Raw genomic sequence first — 25254 nt, 5'->3', positions numbered from 1 at the left:
TCCATTCTGGATATGCTGAAAGTGTAATTTGCTGTTTTTGAGTGATCACTTCTTCTCCGTGGAGAGCCATGGCTTCCATGTGACACAATTACCACATGTGATGCGCAAAAAGGCTAATGCAGTCATGAATAATGTCAAGCATGGATAACTGTAATGATAAATAAGCATAGATAACTACTACGTCTCTCTCCGGTAATGGTAAGATGTGGATATGAGTAAAGCCAATGGACTCTCACCAATTGCAAATCGTGACATGGTCGGGCAGGCAACCACCATCCCCCTCCTTTCCCTAAAGTGGTCCAAAAGGGCAGGTGTAACTTTGCTTCCTCCTCCTCCTCTTTTTCCTCCTTCATATTCCTGTTTTTATTCTAACTCTTCCTTTTCCTCACCCTCTTCCATACATATGCTCAAATCAACAAAACGTATCTAAAATGAAAAATCAAAAAAGCGATTTTTTTTTTTTCTTTCAAAAAATGGATGGGTGGATTAATTGTGTTAACCGACAATAAAAGTTGTAAAATGACATGGTCTTTGCTGCCACAGGAAAGTATTCGAAGGGCGCTCGATAGAGCGCATACCTCCACCACGCAATGCCTGATCCAGTAGATGAGTAGAACATTTCTGGCCCAATAATTAAAAAATATATATTATGCAATATATTGTTTTTGGACCCATCTCCCAATGGTGAAGAATTACTTTAAAAATTCTCGTGTCTGGGTCTGGATTCGGTTCTTCATCAAATTGAATAGATTCATCCTTGTGACACACCCAACCTGTCCACCATGTTTATTTAGTCCAAATCCGTCCACAACTTTTTGAGATATCCTGCACACAAACAAACAGACAGAGGGATGAAAACATAACCCCTTTCCACCTTTGGTGGTGGAGGTAAATATATTCCTGTCTTTTTTATTGGCCATTGCAGGCCATCAGAAAATACTCGTTGCTGTGCAGAAATTTTCTCGATTTGTCTGAAACTTGTGGCCAACTTCAAATCCTGAACTATGGCATACATCTGAATGCTGGAATTGGCAGCCATTTGGATTGGTGGATAAATGGTTAGCACAAGATGAGCAAGATGAAGCAGATCATAAAACGGCGGCTTTGGTCGGAGTGATCACAGAATTAAATTAATTTCTTTTCAAGGTTGAATTTGTCCGAAGAGGAAATGAGAGCACATGATTTGAAGATCAGTCGTTAGGATGCAGCGAGCAGCAGTTTATTACAGGGTTGAAAATTTGGTCATCAGGTGAAGTCGTCATCTGCAAAGTTGTTTCGTGGTTTATCACTGAAATTTCCTGTAGATTTTGGCGCAAGAGTATGATTGTTCCCAGGAATCTCTTTTGAGTTAACACGAATTATCAAGAGTTTAACAAGGAAGATTATGTCCATGTATGCAACAGGCTGCATATGGCGGTTGGAATTAGCCGACCAGTTCCTCAAAGAGCCTGGATGGAATGAGCAAAGAAAGGACTATAGATGGCAAGGCGATTGCTCGTGCCAAACGGTGTTCCAATACATGTGGTATGTCTCGTGAAACAATCCTGACCTCGTGTTTGAACCTCGGTTCTGGCCAAACAATTTGCTGCACCTGCTCCGTTCCTCTTGCATTTGTTTTGATGCTTAGCAATAATGCAAAAATTAAACGGCATTTTGGGGTATACATTATCGAGAGTATTGTGCATGACGAGCTATTTGTCCTTGTGGAACAGCTTATCCGGGCCCTATCCTGATTGCTAGCATGTGACTAGTTATTTGATGCCTTCTCTGCTGCTTATCCCTTCATGCTAAAGTTTTTATTTAAACATCTGACGATTTCCCTTTTAAAAGTACCCCTTCACATCTGATATTTAAATCTCCCCAACAAGTAAAAGCCATGTAGCCATGTCAGAGTCTGCCAGTCGAGAGGAAATCTGAATTTCATGGCTTCGCGGAAAGTGTGTGCATCAATTCCACGAGGAAATCTCCGGAACCTTCTTAACTCCCCATTTGAGAGCCGTCATAGATGGGTTTCATCCTCGCTGAGGCAAACAGATGTGCACAATGAACTGTGTTCAGGTAGGCCATTCGCTGAACAGTCTGACGACTGTTTCTATTATTCATGGGCTCTTGCAGCTACAAATTGGGATTTTACAGTTTAAGAACCGGTAACAAAGTCGATGTGAAAACTCGCACCGCTGACTGTGCATTTCGTCATGGTTGAATTTGAAGGGGAGGGGACGAGAGGCAAGTGATGCCAAAACTTGGGTCCCATCTTGCATTGGTAAGACTAAATCGAACGGCCTTCTTTGGTGCATTTCATTGGAGATCCAAATTTCTTGAGATCGCCACAACTGGTGGCATAAATTATTTTGCTCTTGAGAAGACATCTTTTCCACGCTCGGTGAATGATCGTGCAGGACGTGACGCTGAACGTGGTATTTTGACGAGCACCACGTGGCGTTTCCGACTGTTTCCATCATCCTGCTCTAAGTACGAGCACTTCTTTTTTGCCATTTGAGTCTCTCATGATCAAAAAAAAAATAAATCTATGTCCTCTGTACTTTAATGCAGTACTTTAGTTCTGCTCATGAATTAACTTTCATCCTGTTTTTATTTTTTTCTGCCTCCTCGATGAGCAATAAAAGTTTAAGAACTCGTTTCATGCCAGTTAGTCTGCTACTGTTGGAACTTTCTGACCGGTGCTCATTTTTCCTGGTGGAATCCAATCAAACTGTTTGCCCCGAGCTGTCGAGCCCTGATTTGAATCTCATTCCAGCTATAAACTGTCATCCTGCTGTTTGACAAGCAGAGCACTACATTGTGTGTGCTGTCCCTCCAAATGGACATTAAACTGGGTGATCTGTCTGCTAACAGTTTGTGGATGTTGAAGATCCCACGGTGACCATTGTAAAGAAAGAGTGGGCGAGTTATTGCCGGCATTTTGGCCAAATTACAAATTCCTGCAACGTTCAGTCAAATGTTAAGCCTGGCCAGCTATTTCTTTGGTGAGTTGAACCAAAAACATTCTTCCACAATCTCATAAGAGTCATCGGATGTCTGTCTGTCTGTCTGTCTTTTTTGTAAAGACCACTGGACTGACAACCACCAAATTTGGCACACAGCCCAAGTCCGATCAGATGATTGTCCTCAGGGTATTTTCATCCACCACCTGAGCCTTTAAAGATCACTTTTCTGGCTTTTTAATCTATATGCAATCTCATTGGTTAACAGATATCACGTGACATAATACGGCAAAAGGCCAGTACGCCAAATTGGTCTAGCTGTGTCTTCCACCCATTGTCTCACTGCACAGCTGGCCTGACTCCACGTGCAATTGCAACCTAACTAAATAAATCTAATAAATAAGATTCATCGGATGTCTGTTTGTCTTCACGTTTTTTGCAAAAACCATTGGACTGACAACCACCAAATTTGGCACATAGACCACGTCCAACACGGGTTGTTATCCACAACTTCAGCCTTTAAAGACCCTGAAGAATCAGAAGACTTTTTTTTTTTTTTAAACATGCTTGAGAGATTAGAATACATGCTTGAGAGATCGGACCCCTAAAGACTCTGAATACCCGAAGGCCTATAATACCCTTAAGGCCATTGAATACCCAAAGACCCTTTGGATCACAAAAACGGTGAAGACCCTGAAGACACCTTAGAGCTGGAAGACCTCAAAGACACTTAAGACCCCAATGACCTGTAAGACCCTTCAGACCCCTTTACCACCTGGTGTTCTGGCTCTCCTGCCTCCGACACAGTCCCCCACCTCACCCCCACCCCATCAGTTCTCCTGCCCCCGATCTGCCTGCCCCATTCTCAGCCCTACCAGCTCTCCTGCTTCTCCCACTTCTCATTCTCAGTCCCCACCCAGGCAATGCCGGGTAACCTTGCTAGTTTGGGAATAATTGTGGGTGATGGTGGTGGTGGTAGTAGTAGTAGTATTAGTAGTAGTAGTCAGTCATTCACATCTGCTCCCTGGAGCGATGGCACCAACATGAGTGTTCTATCCCCAATCGCGTGGACACAAAATGTGCTGTTTTTGGAATGGTACAATGGCCTGACAATATTTCTGCTGTGTAAAATAATAGGATATTGAGCAAATGTCTACATGCTAACTAGGATGTTGTGTGGGTGTGGTTGTCCCAATGCTCTCTTCCTTTTTTCTGTCTCATTTTGAAATTATACAAAGAGATTGTATTTTCAAGACTTTGTGAATACAGTACTAATGGATTGGCACACCCAGTCTGGGGGCTTTTATCTCGGACTCCACTTCTTGCTTTATCCCCGGGCTGATCCATTCCTCGTGTGTTCTCTTGCTAATGCCAAGTACTTCATCGGCATATTTTGTGGAAATTTCCTTCCTGCTATTTCAGGCCCCTTCCACATGATCAACCAAATTACCATGTCCAGCAAATTTGTTTGATAGCTCCATTTGGAATTTCTCTCGAAGGTGCAGGTATTTCAGTCTTGAAACATCTGGTTTCAGGACACTCTCTCTCTTTCATCTGTACCCCCTTCAGCTTGATCTTTAAAGTACTTGTACAAAGAAAGTGGTCAGTTGTGGCATCTGTGCCTATGCTCAGATTTTCTGTGGAGACTATCTGAACCTACTGTTGATGCAGAACCTGGGGAGGTCCATTTGATCTTGATTGGTTCATGCCCCAGGGGGTGGAGACTGGGGGGGGGGTCAGAACGGGGGGGGGGGAATTTTTTTTTAACTCAAAATTTGTTATGTGACCATTCCCAGTCGAACTTTTTGCCATCTTTCAATTTTGCTTTAGGTGGGAAGTCTGGGGATTTGCGATGGTGCTCCATCAACTTCACTTTAGTTTATTGTGGCTATCCTTCTTTGTCTCATCATGTGTCTGACTCCAGGTGTTGTTATAACAAACTATTGCGTTCAAGTGCATGACTATATAACAAGGTCGTGTTACGGGACTTCCATTATCGACACCTGGAGTATGTTGTACTCTGTGTTCTTTTCCTCGTCGTCGTATTAGTTTGTAGTTTCATCGACTTGGAAAATTGACATCTCCATGTATCTGGTTTTAAAAATTGCCCTGACAACTCTACAGTTTGGTTTCCACTCTTAGGGGATTCTTTGCTTCCAGTCCATGTATGAGAGCTGCTTCTCCTTCACTGACATCTGTCCCAGTGAACAGCTCCTCAGGATAGCAGCGCATTCCACAAGAGCGCGGCCACTGTCTGTCGTACTGTTCCCTAATGGACAACCTCCTCCTGGCTCGTCCAAGTTTCTTTGGTGTCTTCCTTCTCTTCTCCTTCTTTATTGTCACTATCTCCATGATCTGTCATCTTACTTCCTAAGTAAACAAACAAGCCTACTTTCTCTGTCGCTTCATCCCTTATCTTCAATTCTTTATCTGTCCTTTGATTCTGCCTTGTCACCATCATCCACTTTGTCTGAGGGATACTCACCTTCAAACCAAATTTCTCACATTCATCACTGATCTTTCTGAGGAGTGGTGAAAGTCCTGTAATCGTACTCCAAGTCCCACAGTTTTATCTTCCATCTGGGCTCCTTCCCCAACTTGATTTCCTCGATCAACTTTATGAAACACGTAGTCCAATACGACATTGAACAAGCTGGGAGATAGGATGAATCCCTGCCTCACTCCAGTCTTTACCTAAAAACATTTTGAACTTCCTTCCCTCCCCCCCCGCCCCCCAATTCTCACATGAACTGTGAAAGTCTGATCATTGCATCCTCGTCCCACTTCAAACCCACACTGGTTTATCACACAGTACCACCATCAGGGCTTTAGTGATTGTTTTCGCAACACCCTGCTGAAGATCTTCCCTGGCACACTTAACACACCGATCCCTCTTGTATTATTAAAGCCCTGATGACTTCCCTTCTTGAGAAATGGTACAATCACTGTCCTGCACCAATCCTGCAGAGTTTTTTTTTTGTTTTTTTCCCGATCCTCCAAACCACTCGGATCACTGGTCAGCTGAATCACCGCTTCCACTCCTCCGAACTTGAACAGCTCCACAGGGAGGTTGTCATCACCTGGTGTCTTCTCATTACCCCATGCATGCGAAGCGAAAAGCAGGGTTAAGCAGTTGATTCACGTCTATCTGTCTCTCCATCTTTCAGTTTACAAATGTTGGTTTATGATTGAGGAACAACTTGATTGAAATTGAATGTTATATTTTGAATTGGATTACTCTGTGTGCCTGCATGGTAGTCCAACAAAATTGAGTTATTCTGAACAGGAAACTTACTGTTTGTAAGGACATCATAAAGGACACAAATAGGCATGAAGAACTAATGTAACGTGTTGAATATCGTGGTGTAATAGCCACTGCGTCAATGGCGGTAAACTTCCGGAATTAATGTATTTATACGACTTTTACAATCTTTATTTTATTTAACCCTTTGAACCTTTCAAACTTCCATATACCCAAGCAGGCGGATTTTTCTACAGGGAGCGCAAAGTGGGGGAGGTGAAAATCCAAGGAGCTTAGGGTTCAAAGGGTTCAATTGAATTATATATACTAACAATTTAGAACACAAATCACCTTCTTGTCACTTCCAAGAACCTCCATGTTTGCAGTCCTTGGACATGTTGAATAAGGTGATGTACAAGACTGCTTCAATAGTTCTAAGCTTGTGGATTTTTTTAATTTTTATTTTTAACGAGCTTTAAAATAATTATTTTTATTTCTTTTGAAGTGTAGACTTGAACACTGCGTGGGATACCGTGTTCTATGAACTCTCCCATTCTTTATCTGTTTGCTTTTCTCACCTCTTATTCTGAAATTTCTCGTCCGATTTCCATATCTACAATTAACGTAGCCTCCTTAGTCTCGATCTCCACCAGAGTTTGATGTGTATTCTCTAAGTCGTCTTTGTTAAGGTATCAAATTGTTCCCGACATCTTTCTCACACCTCTTTCCTTTCCTTCAATACCCTTTGCCCAGCCACTGCCTCCACTGGGTATATCCCAATTACCTTTCCTGATCCTTTCAGGACATCGGACAGCCTCTTGGAATTGTTCTGCTTCATCCAGAGATGCATTATATGAACAATTAGAGTACCCACCCAGAGTTTGTACATTATTTGCTGAAAAAAGCATAGTCTGTGTTTTGCAAGAAGATTATATGATGGTGGTGTTGGTGGTGTGCATCTAAAGGGTACGTTCCAATAGTAATTATGGTCTAAACGATCTCAGGGGTCGAAAGGGTCTCATCTCTAAAGGATGTGAAAATGTCCAAGGGGTCTTCTGTGCCTTGCTGCCTTGTCAAGGTAGGGGGTTTGATTTTTATTTATCTAGTTCAACATGGTCACAAATAATTAATTGATTTGGCAATATGTTGTCCTGATGAGCTCATGATTCTGAAATCTTGATCTGCTTTCATTTCGTTGTGACTCTAAATCTTGGTCTTTGAAGACCTGAGTGCCACACGTACACCATCCTAGTTTGGAGGTGATGTGTTGGCATAATTTATGCTCATGACTTCAGTGTCAAGTTGCATTAAAGGTCAGTCTTGCTTCTTTTGTTCAATATGTGGTTTATAATGAGGGTTCCCATTTATGTGTACAGGTACTTACTGAAATTCCTGTTGTACCTGAACTCTATTTCTGTACACGCAAACTTGAAACATTTGAGTGTTGTTTCATTAGTCCAGTCAAATTAGTATCTTCACCCACCACTAATTGCAAAGGAATTGTTTCCACTGCAGTGCATTTCAGTAAGACCCCCTAATCACCATACTAAAAGTCCTGAAAAATCCAAGCATGGGAAAGTAGTGTAATTTGCATAATATGAAAATGAGCTTCTGCCATAAGAGAAAATTCATATTTTCACTATAACTTTGCATCTCAGTACCCAATTGAAGCAAATCAAGTGTCTTAGATGCAAAGTTATAGTGAAAATATGAATTTTCTCTTATGGTGGAAGCTAATTTTCATATTATGCAAATTACACTACTTTCCCATGCTAGAATTTTTTAGGACTTTCAGTATGGTGATTAGGGGGTCTTACTGAAATGCACTGCAGTGGAAACAATTCTTTTGCAATTAGTGGTGGGTTACCCCCTCAAATTTGCTACATTGACTGGACTACATCCTGTTGAAGGGGCGTTGCATTTCTACAATTTCCATCAAGTGTGACAAATTTCTTCCATCGATACACCCACATCTGAAATCCACCATGAAAATAAAAAACCCCACTTGTCCAGTATCCGCCATGATTTCACACCACTTTTGTCCTGGTAATCTTAAGCAAAATGTTTCCCACATCGGTAGTTCTTCATGCGTCCAATAAGAATGTATCTGATGGGGCAAGATCTGGACTGTGTGGTGGATGTGCCGTAACAGTTCATCGCAGCTTCGTGATTTATTGGCACGATACATGTGCTCTATGAGGCTTCATGTTGCCGTGATGTAAAATCGCATCGCAGGGCCCTTGATTCTTCTTTCTGCTTTTCTTGAGGTTTTCTGAATATACCAGTCTTTGTTTGCAGTTTTGCTTTTGTCATGGAAATCGACAGGAAAATCCCCTTCCTGATCAAAAAAGATGGTCACCGTGACACTTTTATGGCTGGATTAAAGTTTTTTGGTAGTCGAAGACTTTGTCCATTCCTGTGATTGGTATTTTTTTTTTTGTCTACCTTGTCGAGGCTCGTATGAGAGCTAACACACAACGCACATCAAGGGGGGCATGAGACAGGAGGGGAGGGAGTGGGAAGGACAAAGTAGTGGGGAACAGACATTTGGAGATCTGTGGAAGGGAGAGGGATGGGACGGGGAACATGGGGAATAGAAGATGGGACATTACAGGGACTTTCAGAAAGGAAAGCAGGGAGTTTGAAAGAGGTGGGCTTGGGTGGATTATTGGGGGTAGAAAAGATCAAGGATTTGGATGGGGGATGATAAGAAGGTGGTGGTGAACAGCTGTTTTGAAGGCCTGGAGGGAAGAATGGGAATGAATAGAGTGAGGGAGTTTATTCCAAATGGCAGGAAAAAGAGGAATGAAAGAGTGAAGGTGAGCAGTGATTCGTGATTTTGGTAGTTTTACCAGAAGGGGGTTGTTGGCGGACCTTGAGTGCCCTGTGGAAATGTGGGGACAAATCGCAGAGAGAGCAGGGGGGCGAGGCTGGAGAGGAGACGGTAGAAGACAGAAAGACCACCGACCAACCTGCGGTGATTGAGTGAGAGGCCCAAAGACTCAGCCTCATTGCAGGAGATGCCAATGATCCAAAATGCCTTGGTTTCTACAGCGTGAAGCCGAGAAAGGTGGGAGGCAGGAGCACCAGCCCAGAGGGGAGAGCAGTACTCCATCAGGTTGCGGACAAAAGCTTTGTAAGTGGTCAGGAGCTCAGGTGGGCCGAGGAAGGACCTTGCACGACGGAGGATTCCCAGTCGGCGACTGGCTTTGGAGGCGAGGTTTGATGGCGATTTGGCCCACATTTTATCATCTATCACCATTCCCTGCAAGAACACATCACCATCCCTTCAGTACAGGTCCAGCAAATCACCGCAAATGTCCTTACGGTGCATTATCATTTGGTGGTTGCCGGTTCGCATCTTTTGAACCCACCGAGAGTACGTCTTTATTAAAAATTAAAATAATCAAAAATATTTTATATATATATATATATATATATATATATATATATATATATATATATATATATATATATATATATATATATATATATATATATATATATTTTTATGTATATATATATATATTTATATATATATATATATATATATATAGTAGGTATACAGTAAGGATTGGTATGTTATTGATATGCTTGTATAATCAAAAAATACGTTTTGTTTTTCATTACTGTATACCTACTTTATCCTTACTGTATACCTACTTTTGCAGCCCCCTGTGTGTGTGTGTGTGTGTGTGTGTGTGTGTGTGTGTGTGTGTGTGTGTGTGTGTGTGTGTGTGTGTGTGTGTGTGTGTGTGTGTGTGTGTGTGTGTGTGTGTGTGCGCGCGCTCGTGTGTGTGTGTGTGTGTGTGTGTGTGTGTGTGTGTGTGTGTGTGTGTGTGTATATATGTATGTGTATATGTATATGTATATGTATATGTATATGTATATATTCATTCCTTCACACATTTTTATGCTCAAGCAAATTCACGGTTAGCTGTACACCAATTTTCTCAGGTCAATGCATTCACATCTGTTGCCACACTCGTTGTTTGGAACGCTGTGGTTTATCCGTGAGATCTCTCAATCTTGGATACTGCAAAGCAATATTTGAGTACTTATGTTATCGAATGCATTGTTCTCTGTGTTTTTCCTTTTTTTGTAAACCAGTAAATGAGTGTGCCTGGTATCAAGACGTATGTCCATGGTGAAGCCATCTCACCATGGCCTGTATATTTCTTAATACCAGGCACACTTGTTATCTCAGAACTGCAATAAAAAGTATACAATCCAGTTTTACCTCTATTTTCTTTGTGTTGTTTCCAAAATAAGACATTGACAGTACTGGAGGTGTTGTAATTCTTGTTATCCCCACACTTTAAAAACAAATACAAAAAAAGAGGGGATATTGTTATTTGCTCCTGTCTGTGTCTGTCATACTATCTCTACCTGAATGGTATTTGTGATCACCACATGCCACGAAGGTGCGAGAGCGATGTCATTTTATGTCCCGCCTTCTGGGGCGGGGTCAAAAGGTCAAATACCCAAAATGCAATTATAGGCACATTTTTAATGACAACTGTGTCTGCGGACGTCGTCCTGCAGTTGGGTTACTTCTTATTAGGAGGTTGGTGGGAGGATTTGATCTCCGGCCACCGTAAAACCCTTCATTCCGCAAAACACAAAAACGCAAAGAAATCTGAAAATCCACTCAGTGGGAGTACCTCCTGTGCAGCTTCTCTTCGCAGGGCAGCTCACCGGATGACGGGATTGAGGCAAAGCCTTCAGGATCCCCAATCTTTGATGATAGGCGGAAAACCACGGAGTAACATTCCCGGGTCAGATTGCGGGAGAGTGTGTCAGAGTGGTGCTGAGGTGTCTTTCACCAGATGGCAGTCTCCTTGGGTGAACCTAAGGCAGTCCGTTTGGGTGGGTGCCTGGAACGTCCTATCCCTAAGAGAGGATGATCACCTGTCTCTGTTATCATCTGAGCTCAAGCGTTTGGACATCGGTATTGCAGCACTCTCTAAGGTTCGGAGACCGGATTGCGGCGAGATAATGGTGGGTGGTTACACCTACTATTGGTCTGGTCGCTCTGATGGTTACCATACTCAAGCAGTTGCTGTGGCTGTGTCCAATAAGCTGACCCCAATGATAATTGAGGTAACACCGGTCAACGAGCGTATTATGAGACTAAGGATTCGTCACTCCTTAGGTGTCATTTCCCTGGTCTCTGTCTATGCTCCGACTGAGACGAGTGACCTCACCATGAAGGACACATTCTAAGCCACGCTCGAGTCTGTGGTTGATCAGTGCCCCAGACGAGATACACTTCTCGTCTTGGGGGATTTCAATGCATTGACTGGAACTGATAGGGATGGTTATGAGATGTGTGTTGGTCCCCATGAGTCAGGAACTATGAACCAGAATAGCACTAAGTTCCTTGACTTTGCAAGAAGTCATGGACTTAGGGTGGCTGGTTCATGGTTTCAGTGCCTACAAGCTCATCGCTGGACTTGGTATTCCAACGCTGGCGGTGTGGCAAAGGAGATTGACCATGTCCTCGTTGATGGTCGCTGGAGGATGATCCAGAACTGCAGGGTCTACCGGAGTGCTCAGTTCCACAATACTGACCACAGGCTTGTTGTAGCAACTCTGAGGTTGAAGGTCAAATCCAGGAGAATGGATGAGAAGGTAGCTGAGGACTTTGCGAACAGGCTGAGTGGAGATTTGGGCGGTCTGGGTGCTTTTGGGGATCCTGAAGAGTGGTGGAGTGCCTTCAAGACCACCATCCTTGGTGTTGCCAGTGGATGTCATGGAACTCGCCGTAGGGCAAAGAAGAATTTTGTCTCAAGGGACACTGGATACCATTGACCAGAGGCCTGTCAAAACTAATATCGAGGCAATCATTGACATATTGGATGCTGCTCACCTGTCTGTACGTGTTTGTGGTGAGGATGTGGAGGTCACGGAGAGATTCACTTTCCTTGGCAGTGATATTCATGTCTCTGCTGGCTGTGAGTCAGAGGTCAATAGACGTCTGGAGAGTCATGGATTCACTGGATAATGGGGCGTAGCGCAGCCGGTACCTGTGTGGGAGGACGAAAGTCCGAATCTTCAGGTCCTTGGTGCTTCAAGTCTTGCTCTATGGTTGTGAGACTTGGACTCTGACCAGGGATCTGAGACGGAGACTCAATTCCTTTGTTTCCAGGTCTCTTCGGAGAATCCTTGGCTATCGCTGGTCGGACTTTGTGTCCAACGAGCGGTTGCTGCGAGAGACTCAAATGAGATTTGTTACCTACATAGCCCTTGAGTGTCAGCTGCGGCTGTATGGACATGTGGCTCGTTTCACTGACGCTGATTCTGCTCACCAGATTCTCTCAGCGAGGGATTCTCGTGAGTGGAGGAGGCCAATGTGCCAACCACGTGCCTTGTGGTTGCAGCAGGTTGATCGGCATCTCAACAAGATGTGGATGGGCCAGACGGAGGCCCCTGGAGTACCGGCGGAAAGTGGACGCAGCGACGTACTTCTCTGGCGCATGCTCCCATACCTGACCTAACCTTTTAATCACATTTTGTAAATACAATCAACATTGGGGCACACATGAAATGTGTAACGATTCATTCATTTATTTATTTATTTTGTGGATTTGACCCGGTTCATGCTCCAGGGGCTGGTGACTGAGTGTCACAGGTGTCAAAACAGAAGATCAACTCGATATTTGATAATTGGGTCATTCCTGGTGGAACTTTTTGCGATCTTTCAACTTTGCTTTTGGTGGAAAGAGTGGGGATTTGCAATGGTGTGCCATCAACTTCGATCTAGTTTTTACTACTTCTCTTTCTTATTTTTTTTTTTTTTTTGACTTCTCAGCATTTGATAAAAGGGCTCCTTGGCTTGTTAGGAATATCACAGGATTGCCATAGTCCTGTAATGTGAGCAGATGAATAGGCTTGCATTTTCCTTCATCATTGGGAAGTGTTAAGTTTTGTACTAAAATATTCTTTCGGAGGGAGATTGAAATTGCGTATGAAGGGGTGAGCGGTGTCGTAATATGACATTTTTCTTTCTTTATGAAACACGCTTAATTCCCAGATCACTTTCTCTTAATTATGATCTATCAGCTTGGGTTGACGTGTTGCAAATATTGTACTCGATTGTAAATTGGCAATCATGCTTCAACATAATGTTATGGTTTTGGAAAACATTACTCCTTGGTAGAGCATACATGAACACGTAGGTGATCAGAGGATCAGTTATTTCGTTAGTCTTTGTATCGGTAGTCCTTGGTCCCTTGTCAAAGGGCTGTTCGGGGGGCATGCGTTTGCTTGGCTGTATTTTTCCAGTGTCGTATCTTCTTCCCCCCCCTGCCCCCCAACCCGCTTACTTTCAATCTTTCCTCCTTCACACCATTATTCTGTTCAACCCCTCTGATGCTTTCAATCTTCCCTCCATTACCACATCAGCTCGTTTCAATGGTCCACCAATAGTCTCCCCTCCATTAAACATCCTTTCAACAGTCCCTCCTTCACCCCATTGGTCTTGCCTTCGGCCTCGCAGCTGTTCGGTTATCCCTCGTTCCGGCGGAATTCCTCTCCGTGTTCTCTCCATTCGCGTGTTGTTTACGTGGGCACGTTCGTCCCGTCTGTGGTCGTTAACCCATCGGGTGCTCTCGCATGCATGTCCATGACTCTTTGTGCTCGTTGTGGCCTGCCGGGTGTGGCATTTCTCGTGGGTGTGGTGAAGTGCAGAACAGTGCAGGTGGGCATTTTGTGCGTGGGGGGGGGGGGGAAGGAGTGCTAGTGGCTCTCGTCGCGGCTTTGGGTGGGCATGTAAAGGGCGGAGGCTGTGTTGACAGTTTCCACAAGTAACGTCGTGGACCAGCCCCCATTGGCTGCGTACGAGAGACAGAGCCAAGAGCCAGACACACATCCAGCTCATATATCTGGGACGCTGGAAAGGACTCGCCTACTGGGTCTGGGCACGAGAAGCTGAGGCAGAGGCTGGCGACTCGTACATCCAGCTTGTATATCTGGGACGCTGGAAAGGACTCACCTACTGGGTCTGGGCACGAGAAGCTGAGGCAGAGGCTGGCGACTCGTACATCCAGCTTGTATATCTGGGACGCTGGAAAGGACTCACCTACTGGGTCTGGGCAGGAGAAGCTGAGGCAGAGGCTGGCGACTAGCACATCCAGCTTGTATATCTGGGACGCTGGAAAGGACTCACGTACTGGGTCTGGGCACGAGAAGCTGAGGCAGAGGCTGACAACTCGCACATCCAGCTTGTATATCTGGGACGCTGGAAAGGACTCACCTACTGGGTCTGGGCACGAGAAGCTGAGGCAGAGGCCGGCGACTAGCACATCCAGCTTGTATATCTGGGACACTGGAAAGGACTCACCTACTGGGTCTGGGCACGAGAAGCTGAGGCAGAGGCCGGCGACTCGCACATCCAGCTCGTATATCTGGGACACTGGAAAGGACTCACCTACTGGGTCTGGGCACGAGAAGCTGAGGCAGAGGGCGGCGACTCTCACATCCAGCTCGTATATCTGGGACGCTGGAAAGGACTCGCCTACTGGGTCTGGGCACCTCAGGGATGCGGCTGCATGGCCCCATCGCGTCACATCACCACTGCCCATCTTCCCCATCCTTTTTCCTCCGCATTCTCTTGTATATCTGTGTGAAGTGAGGGAAAGAAGGGAAGACTGCTGTTTTTCTTCTCCACACGTCACTTTTATTTTATTTTCAAGTTCTTGTTTTATTCTTCTCCCCCTGAGTCAATGATGACCAAGTGTTTTGTTGCAGTAAGATTGAATAAGAATGTGTTTTGGTTAAATCTGCTGTTATGTGCCATTTTGCTTTCTTATAAATACTTGTTTTTAAATACTTTCATGCAAATAGACACGCAGCCTGCTTCGCTTTGCCTTGATACGTTTCATCCAGTGTTGTGTAATACATTCAATACCGTTGCATGCTTGTACAAATAATTATTGTATGCATTGTGATGAAAACTGCATGTTCAAAGGTTGTGATTTGTTTATTTATTTTCCTTGCTTGCTTTTATTTGGCAGACTGGCAGGATTGACAAGGGATATCCTACAGTTTGTGGCCACACTGGCCCCGTTCTGGACATTGACTGGTGTCCTCACAATGATGCTGTCATTGCAAGTTCTTCAGAAGACTGTAGCATCAAGGTAAGTAAATTCTGTTATTATATGATGTGAGTTGGGCTTTGGCATACATAGATATATACAAATGGCACACTCAGCTGGTGGCCTTTTGGGGTGGTGGTTGTTTTCGTATGCGTCCCGTGGCTGCTGGTCGCATCATTTCTGGAAGTGTGGCTGTGCCACTGATGCAGCGCCCCTGTTACCGGTAAGCTGGTATTCATTTTGCCAACCTCGGAAGGATGACAGGCTGAATCAACCCACTTGGTGTTATTTCAATGGCACGACAGGGACTCGAACTCCAAGACCCTTAGATCTCAAGCCACCCACCTTTAACTGTAAAACCAACATCAGGCTTTCCTTTTGGGGTGTTGAGGTCACATAGCTTGGGGAAACAAAATTGGATGAGGGCCGAGCTGAAGAGCTTGTTTTAATGAACTAGTGCACCCACTCCATATGGTGGGGGGGGATCATGTTGTTATCCTTGGCCTGTGTGTGTGAAGCAATGGTATGTATGTACGCACATATGTGTGTGTATTTTGTTAAGAACATAGATCAAAAACCGTTCACCAGAGGAAATTGAAACTTTACCACATGTTACATGACCATTTGATACAGCGCATATTGAGTGTACATCAATAATTTTCAAAGTATAATTTGTATACATTTCTCTCAGAAGTGTAGATGGATGTAATTACAAATTTACCACCAGAGAGCCAGAAAGGGTCCCAAGCAATACAGTGTCGGTCCCCATTCATCAGGGCCCCCCTTTAAAGTTTTTTTTTTTTAATTATTGTTATTTTTTAATCTGTTGTAAACCCATCTCTCAGCGGTGAAGAATCACTTGAAAAATTAAAAGAAACTGTCGTATCTGGATTCGGATCGTCCTTGTCACACACCCAACCTGTCCACCGAGTTTCGTCTGAATCCGTCCAACTTTTTCAGATATCGTTATATTTATGTGTGTATGTGTGTATATGTGTATATGTGTGTGTGTGTGTGTGTGTGTATATATATATATATATATATATATATATATATATATATATATATATATATATATATATATATATATATATATCTGTTTAGCCCAATCTCTCAATGGTGAAGAATCGCTAAATAAAGTATCGGATCCAGTTTCGGATCCTCACCAAAATCGAATCGGTTCTTCCTCGTCACACACCCAAAGTTTCCACCAAGTTTCGTCCGAATCCGTCCACAACTTTTTGAGATATCCTGCAAAGAAAGAAACAAACAAACAAACAAACAAACAAACAGGCAGACGGGTGAAAACATTACCTCCTTCCATCTTTGGTGGCGGAGGTAATAAGCTTGTAGAGCACTCGCCAAGAGTCTTGGGCATTCAAACAAACACTCCAACAAAACGGTTGATAGGCTAATCGTGGATTGCACACTCATACACTCACACACACTCATACACACACACGCTGATATACACACACCATCTCATGCTCACACACTCATACTCACACACACTCATACTCACACACTCATACACTCACACACACTCATACACACACACGCTGATATACACACACCATCTCATGCTCACACACTCATACACTCACACACACTCGTACTCACACACACTTATATACACACACCATCTCATGCTCACACACTCATACACTCACACACACTCATACTCACACACACTTATATACACACACCATCTCTCATGCTCACACCATCACACACACACACACACACACACACACACACACACACACACACACACACACACACACACACACACACACACACGCACCGTGTAAGAGTTCATTACATTGTATAAGGCCTTCATCTGAAGGATTTTGTTGAGTGTGGGTCCTCGCTCTGGGCTGGTGCAGATGTTTCCCATGATGTAAGAAGTTAACAAAAAGTGATCGGCCTGAATTCATAGTTTAATAAAGTGTGGTGTGGGTATAAAAAGTGAGAGGCTAACCATCACCTCCCTCATCCCCCCTCCTCTCCTCACCATCACCTCCCCCCTCCCCCCTCCTCTCCTCACCATCACCTCCCCCCTCCCCCTCCTCTCCTCACCATCACCTCCCACCTCTCCCCTCCTCTCCTCACCATCATCTCCCTCTATCCCCATCATCTCCCTCTACCCTCCTCCTCCTCTCTTCACCATGACCTCTCCCCTCCTCCCCTCACCATCACCTCCCCCTCCCCTCCTCTCCTCACCATCACCACCCTCCTCCCCCACCTCTCCTCACCATCTCCTCCCTCCTCTCCTCACCATCACCTCCCTCATCCCCCCTCCTCTCCTCACCATCACCTCCCCCTCCCCCTCCTCTCCTCACCATCACCTCTCTCCTCCCCCTCCTCTCCTCACCATCACCTCCCCCTCCTCCTCCTCTCCTCACCATCACCACCCTCCTCCCCTCCTCTCCTCACCATCTCCCACCTCTCCCCTCCTCTCCTCACCATCATCTCCCTCTATCCCCATCATCTCCCTCTACCCCCTCCTCTCCCTCTACCCTCCTCCTCCTCTCCTCACCATGACCTCTCCCCTCCTCCCCTCACCATCACCTCCCCCTCCCCTCCTCTCCTCACCATCACCACCCTCCTCCCCCCACCTCTCCTCACCATCTCCTCCCTCCTCTCCTCACCATCATCTCCCTCTACCCCCTCCTCTCCTCACCATCATCTCCCTCTACCCCCTCCTCTCCTCACCATCATCTCCCTCTACCCCCTCCTCTCCTCACCATCATCTCCCTCTACCCCCTCCTCTCCTCACCATCTCCTCACCACATCTCCTCACCATCTCCTCACCATCTCCTCACCATCTCCTCACCATCTCCTCACCCATCTCCTCACCATCTCCCCTCCTCTCCCTCCCCTCCTCTCCTCACCATCACCTCCCTCCTCCCCCTCCTCTCACCATCACCTCCCTCCTCCCCCTCCTCTCACCATCACCTCCCTCCTCCCCCTCCTCTCACCATCACCTTCCTCCTCACCATGACCTCTCCCCTCCTCTCCTCACCATGACCTCCTCCCCCCCCCCAAGAGAGAAATTCCTATTTATGCCAAAGGGAAGCAGGATCGAAGGCGTGGCAGTTCTTGACTCGGCCATTTATTCCTCGTATTTGAAACACCCTGCAAACCCATGCCTACAGAAAACGATTTTTTTTTTCTTTCTTTTTTTTTGGAATGCTGGCCGCATTTTCCATCCGATGGTCATGCAAGTTTGTTGAAACATTCTCCATGGGGCGGCGCTCATATGTTGAAAGTTTCTGGTCAATCGCTCAAGCGGTTGTGGAGAAGATGAATGTGGGAGTGAGGGCCTCGACCGACGTTCCACAACATCGTCAAGGATGGTTGTGGATGCCGATTGCGAGTTATCAATAACACCAGTCTTTTAATCCATCGAGTATAGCAAGCAATTGTGTCCATATAAGATGACAGACAGTATAGTTTATGAGTTTTGGTTTCATCATCGGCTCATTGCTCAATGTGTTGGCCCCACCAATGGCATTATATTGCCATGTGAAAGTTTACACAATTACAGATTGTATAATTCCATTTTGAAGAGGCAAAAGTGGTTTGATTTGCTTGTTTGCCCATATGTTGTCTTTGTTTCTGGAGTCTTCAGTACATGACTGGTGCACTCGGTGAGTGGGATGCATAACAACCATGTACTTATGGCTACGAGGTAGTCCATCAGCCTGAGTTTTCCATTGGTCGGGAGAAAGAGCATGCCTATGCTGCTGTATTGTCTTAACCTCATGCTTGTTGATCACATGAGGCGAGTCAGACCAGTAGCATGTTTTCTTGGTCACTGTGGAGAGATTTTTGTTTTCGTTTCTGTGCAGAACACTCAGGAAACCTTTCTTGATTGTCAGAAGGAAGCCCGCCCTGGCAAGGCAAGACACCAGAGGAGCTGAAACACCCACTGTGATGCTTGCTTGGCTTGTAGATAACAAGCACTTCAAGGCACTGAAGAGCATTACACCTGTCAATGTTTTTACTCCAAACCAGATATCGCAAGGATTATTGGCAAATGAGCCGGTGTAGCTGAGAGTTTGTTATTTCAAGTCATTGTGTTTTGGGTTTGGCTTTGCCTTGATTTCTTTGGAAGCACTTTTTGTAATAACAAACAGGGCTGTCTGAGACATCGTGGGCCCCCAAGTGATGATTTTGCATCTCAGCTGCTCAGTTGGCACCTTCCAGGAATATCGGTCCGGAAGCGAATGATGATTAATTTTGAGGGAAGATAAATAACGGCTATAAATGTGGACAGGAATTTGGCCCAGTTGAGCAGATCCACAAAGGCTACTGGCTAGATACTTTCAAACGAGATCTCCTTTTAACAGAGAATATGAGCCCAAGTATTCCTTTTGTACTTGGCTCTTTGTGAACAATTGGGTCGACACAATTTGTCATTAAAAGTTGCTTATTTCTATTCTTGATGGGTACATAATGGTATATCCCAGAAGCAACCTATCGACAGCATCCAAAATGAAAAGCTTTTCCTGGGTTAGATCGGGGGCGGGGGGGGTGGGGTGGTGAGGGGAGCTTTCCTAAACAGCAGAAAATATTTTCTCGTACACATCAAAGCTACTATCACCTTAAAAAGATCTGTGAAGATGTAGTTTTGCATCGATTTTTCACATGAAAGTAATTTTACCCAGAACGGCACTCGATCGAGTGCATACTGCATACCTCAGCCAGGCTGAACGGTTTGTTTTATATCCCGCTGATACTGATGGGCCGGATCTTGAGCCGTAGCTGAACCAACATTTAATCGGTTTGTTCTTGTCACCGACCCACTCATCCACTTCGTTTTGTCATAACTCATCCACAACTGATGGAAAAATCATGATGTATTGTTACTGGGCTGGGTATCGGTGGCAAGCACGACTGCGAGGGGGAGCAGTCGAGTCGGCTCCACCGAACACACCGGAATTGAGGCCATGCCTTTTGGATAAGTCCGAAAGGCACGGGTCCCTTACTGGACCATGAATCGCCAATAATTTGACCGCGTGGGGTCGGGTCAATTGCCAAACTTCAATGTACCTAATTACCCACACGGACAACGCTACCGGGGAATTCACACCCTCGAAGGACCTCGAGCGGAACGAGCCGTTACCGAGCCCGAACCGTGTGTAACCCGAGCGGAGATTACCAAGGCCCGTTGGACTAAATGAACAATTTTCGGCCTCGCTCTTTCTCAATACACACCGTGCCAAGTCTGAAAGAAACACAGAAACGAGCTGGAACAATTAACAAAAGGGATATTTATTTATAATGGGGCAGGGGGAGCACACAAGAAGGCAGAGTTAACCGAATACTGAAGGAATAGCAATTTATGTACAAGCACTTATGCAGTTTTACTTAATAGACTGGTGCCACACACACACACACACACACACACACACACACACACACACACACACACACACACACACACACACACACACACACACACACACACACACACACACACACACACACACACACACACACACACACACACACACACACACACCCAAAAAGAAACGGACCAGTCAGGTCTTTATCGGAGGCCTCCAGCTCGAGGAAAGGCAAGCTGGAGGTCAGAGCCTATTCTCAGACCTCTCCGCCTCATGCGGTCTTCGGCGATCCGGTGCGGCAGGACTCGAACCCGCCACACAATTCCGCTCCAAGCCCAGGCAGGCGATCCTCATGGGACAGGCTCGCAAGCACACAGGCCACAAGAGAAGACGCTCTGTTGGCGGGACCCCAGGAAGGCGATAACTGGCTTCAGAAGACCACCAGACGTCCGAAGACCAGAAGACTATTCTCAACTCTCTGAAGACCAGAAAACAACTCGTTTGGCCCACGCGCGCTTCTCTTATCCCCCGCTCACACTCCCTCATTGGGCCGAGAGAACGCTCTATGCCCATATTTGGGGCGAAGCCAGAGCGCAACGCTTGTGCCCATATTTGGGGCGAAGCCAGAGCGCAACGCTTGTGCCCATATTTGGGGCAAAGCCAGGACACCAACGTCCAGAGAAACCCCGCCAAGCACACTGAACTCCACCCACGCACGTGCTGACACGCACGTGTACAATCGTGCCGGTGGATGATGGTGGAAGGAAGCGAGGGCAGGTGTCGTCGTCGTTGGTAATTTAAATCCTCATGATCAAAATAACTCGCAGCACACATACAATTAATCACCCATAAAACATAGGACTGGACCCTAACTAGAAACGCATACTTACTCGTATAACTGATCTATAGGACCTGGCTGTTGTGTGCAGTAAGCTTCCAAATTCGCAACAGTATATCATTGTTGGCTGCATCTCAATGGTGAATAATCACTTTTTTAAAATCTTTAATTCTCGTATCTGGATCTTCGCCGAAATTGAATCGATTCATTCTCGTCACACGCCCAACCTGTCCACCAAGTTTCATCTGAATCTGTCCACAACGTTTTGAGATATGTTGTGTATCATTTTTGGCCCCCATCATGTCGATCGTTTTTTTTTTTTGTGTTTTTCTGGGAATAAGTGATATTGGATGATTCAAAAGAATTTCTGTTTTAATGAATAACGAAGCTTGTGGATGGGTGATAAACCAGACAAATCTCGCTCAACGCTGACACTCATGCTTGTGGACTTGTTCAGTTGTGGGTGACCAAGTTGATTGTGTTGTTGCATACCCCAGCCTCAATAAAGAATGGTAAATTATGTTCGTTCATATCCTGATGCAGGTTTGGCAGATTCCAGAGGATGGACTTGTTAAGCCATTATTGGATGCAGTCGTCACATTGGAAGGTCACACGCGTCGGGTTGGCATCATCACTTGGCACCCGACAGCCCTCAACATCCTCCTGAGTGCAGGTGCACTTTTGGCAAGCTGTCATTCTCATGATTCCACCAGCTTTGTTTGCACCGGCGAATAGTGTAGGATTGTGTAATGGGTTTTCATGAAAACTTTTTATGCATTTATTTATTTATATTGTTAATGGTTTGTTTCCCTTTCTCTACACCCATTCTCCCACCACTCATCTCCCGATCCCACCACCCCCGGCCCGCCTTGTCCAGTTTTTCAGGCTCATCTTCCGCTTCATTTTATATTTTGACTCTTATAGTTCTTCCTGTTGTTTTTTCTTTCAATTAACGTTTTAAACCACTCTGTCGCGTGGATCTGATGATTTGGGAACACTCTTGCAAGAGATTTATCGAAGTGATAAACTGATAGTTGAAGAGGCAACTTCGGATTTTTTGTGGAAGCAAATATCCCGGCTTGATCATCACTTTGTGCGACGTGTGTGTTGTTCGTCCCAGTGAACGTAGCCATATCTGGACTAGTTTAGGGCCTGTGGATTAGCCATTACACAAAGCTTTACTTTTGTGTCACGATATTGGTTTCAATAAGTTTTAATCATGCACTGGTGTTCTCTTCAGGCTGTGACAACTTCATCTACATCTGGAATGTGGCCACGGGCCAGGCAGTCTTCCAATTGAACTCGGACGTGCACCCAGACCTGATCTTTGGTGTTTCGTGGAACCGCAATGGCAGCCTTATCTGCACTTCTTGTCGTGACAAGTATGTGCGCATCATAGACCCACGCAAGAACCAGGTGTTGAAGGTAGGATGCCTGCATTCAAGCACCTCGTTTTCCTACTCTGGTACCATCTGTGATTCGCACCTCCTGCAGCCTTAGTGAGTGGTGTGACCCAGTTGTCATTGCATAACAGATTAACACAGAACAGTGCTGAGTAGCAATGGTAACTCAAGTAATGCATTGTCTGATCACAGCCATTGTAAGTTTGATCTCATGCCGTGTCCTATTTATTCTTGTCAGTCAAAACACCGCCCTCACGAAGGTGCTCGGCCGATCCGTGCCATCTTCCTTTCTGATGGAAAGATCATCACCACCGGCTTTAGCCGTTTGAGTGAGCGGCAGCTTGGACTTTGGGATCCGGTACGTATATTTGTTTCCCTGTTTGTGTGTGTACATGTATGCATGTGATTCCTCAGGAGTACAAATCTTTGACTCACTCTGGTCATGTGGTGAAAGACACCACACCCTTCCTGGTATTTTAAAACGTATTGAGGCATTATCTCTATCTCTGTCAATCTATTTATATATTTCGATAGATCTCTCTTGTCTGCCATTGCAACTTTTGTGAGGTCATTTAGTTGTGACCTGAAAGTGTTAAGCAGCAGAAAGCTTTGGGAGAAATTTTCAAGAAACAGGTAATGCTTCTCAAATGATTTCTGTTGTGTGTTCTGTTACATTTCTTGCACACGCACACGCACACGCACACGCACACGCACACATACATACACGCACGCACATATACACACACACACATATACATACACACACACATATATATATATATATATATATATTTATATATATATATATATATAAATATATATATATATATATATATAGTTTTTTTATATATATATATATATATATATTTATATATTTATATATATATATATATATATTTATATATATTTATATATTTATATATATTTATACATATATAGATTTATATATATATATAGATTTATATATATATATATATATATATATATATATATATATATATATATATATATATATATATATATATACACACACACACTTATACACATACACATACATACATACATACATATATATATATATATATATATATATATATATATATATATATATATATATATATATATATATATATATATATATATATATATATATATATATATATACACACACACACACACACTTATACATACACATACACATACATACATATATATATATATATATATATATATACACACACACACACACACACTTATACATACACATACACATACATACATACATATATATACACACACACTTATACACACATACACATACACATACACATACACATACACATACACATACACATACACATACACATACACATACACATACACATACACATACACATACATACATATATATATATATACACACACACACACACACACACACACACACACACACACACACACACACACACACACACACTCACACACACACACACACACACACACACACACACACACACACACACGATGGATGAAACAGGCCATTGATTGGAAGATGTTAACTGGCATAGCAATCATATGGAAGCTGTTTCTGGCGTTAAACCTTCCGAGTAAATGGGTTAACACACTTTCCCTCCGATAAAGGGTTAATGCTCGAAACATCAGCTTCTCTTTCTTCCCACAGTGGTTAGCATATCTCGAAAAACGTCAGTTTATTTCATCCTTCATTTTGCTTGTCTGCTGACGTACACAAACACCAAACTTCACCAGAAAGATTATTTCTTCATTACAGCGCGTGCGCTGTATACAATTGCACCGAGTTTGAAATGTCCCCGGCGTCGTCTACCACGTCTTCGGTGGGTCCGGTGCACCCCCCCCCCCCACGTGCCTCAAGACAGCCAATGACGGCCGTCCGGTAGATGCAGTGCGTAACCTTGACGGAAATGGCGACAATTGACGGAAATGGCGACAATTGACGGAAATACCCGAGTATTTCAATGGAAATTTGTGAAACTAATGTGTTATATATGTGAAAACCATTTAATTTATTGCTTGACGGAAAAAAACGAAGAAACGCTCCCCTCATGTACGAACTAACGAAAGACGTCATTTCCGTCCACCATGGCATTTCGCGCCGAACGCAGAAAGCTAAGTTCTTCTTATGCCATCATTCTCTTTAATATTAGCCATAAACAAGTGTTTCGTCATGCATTAGTAGTTGAAATTTACTTACAATCATTCTTTTGCGGCCTCTTGCCACGCTGTATCGAACAATTTCATTCCTTCTGTTATATATAAAGGTGCTTATCACAATAATAACAAGATTTTTACATTTCAAATATTAAGTACGCTTTTTAATTGTTTTTCAACTGAAAAAG

At 44.2% G+C, this 25254-nt stretch overlaps 1 protein-coding gene across 4 annotated transcripts in view; it reads left to right on the top strand.

Moving 5' to 3' along the window:
- LOC147011011 (coronin-1C-A-like) overlaps window positions 1–25254 on the top strand; it is a 76160-nt gene that overhangs the window by 33758 nt on the left and 17148 nt on the right. For all 4 annotated transcript variants that reach the window (XM_085859528.1, XM_085859531.1, XM_085859529.1 and 1 more), the window contains exons 3-6: window positions 15204–15326; window positions 22020–22149; window positions 22717–22901; window positions 23118–23237. In XM_085859528.1, coding sequence (XP_085715654.1) covers window positions 15204–15326; window positions 22020–22149; window positions 22717–22901; window positions 23118–23237 — 558 coding nt within the window. The remainder of the gene's footprint in view (window positions 1–15203; window positions 15327–22019; window positions 22150–22716; window positions 22902–23117; window positions 23238–25254) is intronic.

Source organism: Eptatretus burgeri, chromosome 16, assembly GCF_056783735.1.
Source record: "Eptatretus burgeri isolate ZD-2024b chromosome 16, Ebu_testis_v1, whole genome shotgun sequence".
NCBI classification, from domain to species: domain Eukaryota; kingdom Metazoa; phylum Chordata; class Myxini; order Myxiniformes; family Myxinidae; genus Eptatretus; species Eptatretus burgeri.
This window is presented reverse-complemented; position numbering and strand designations above follow the sequence as displayed.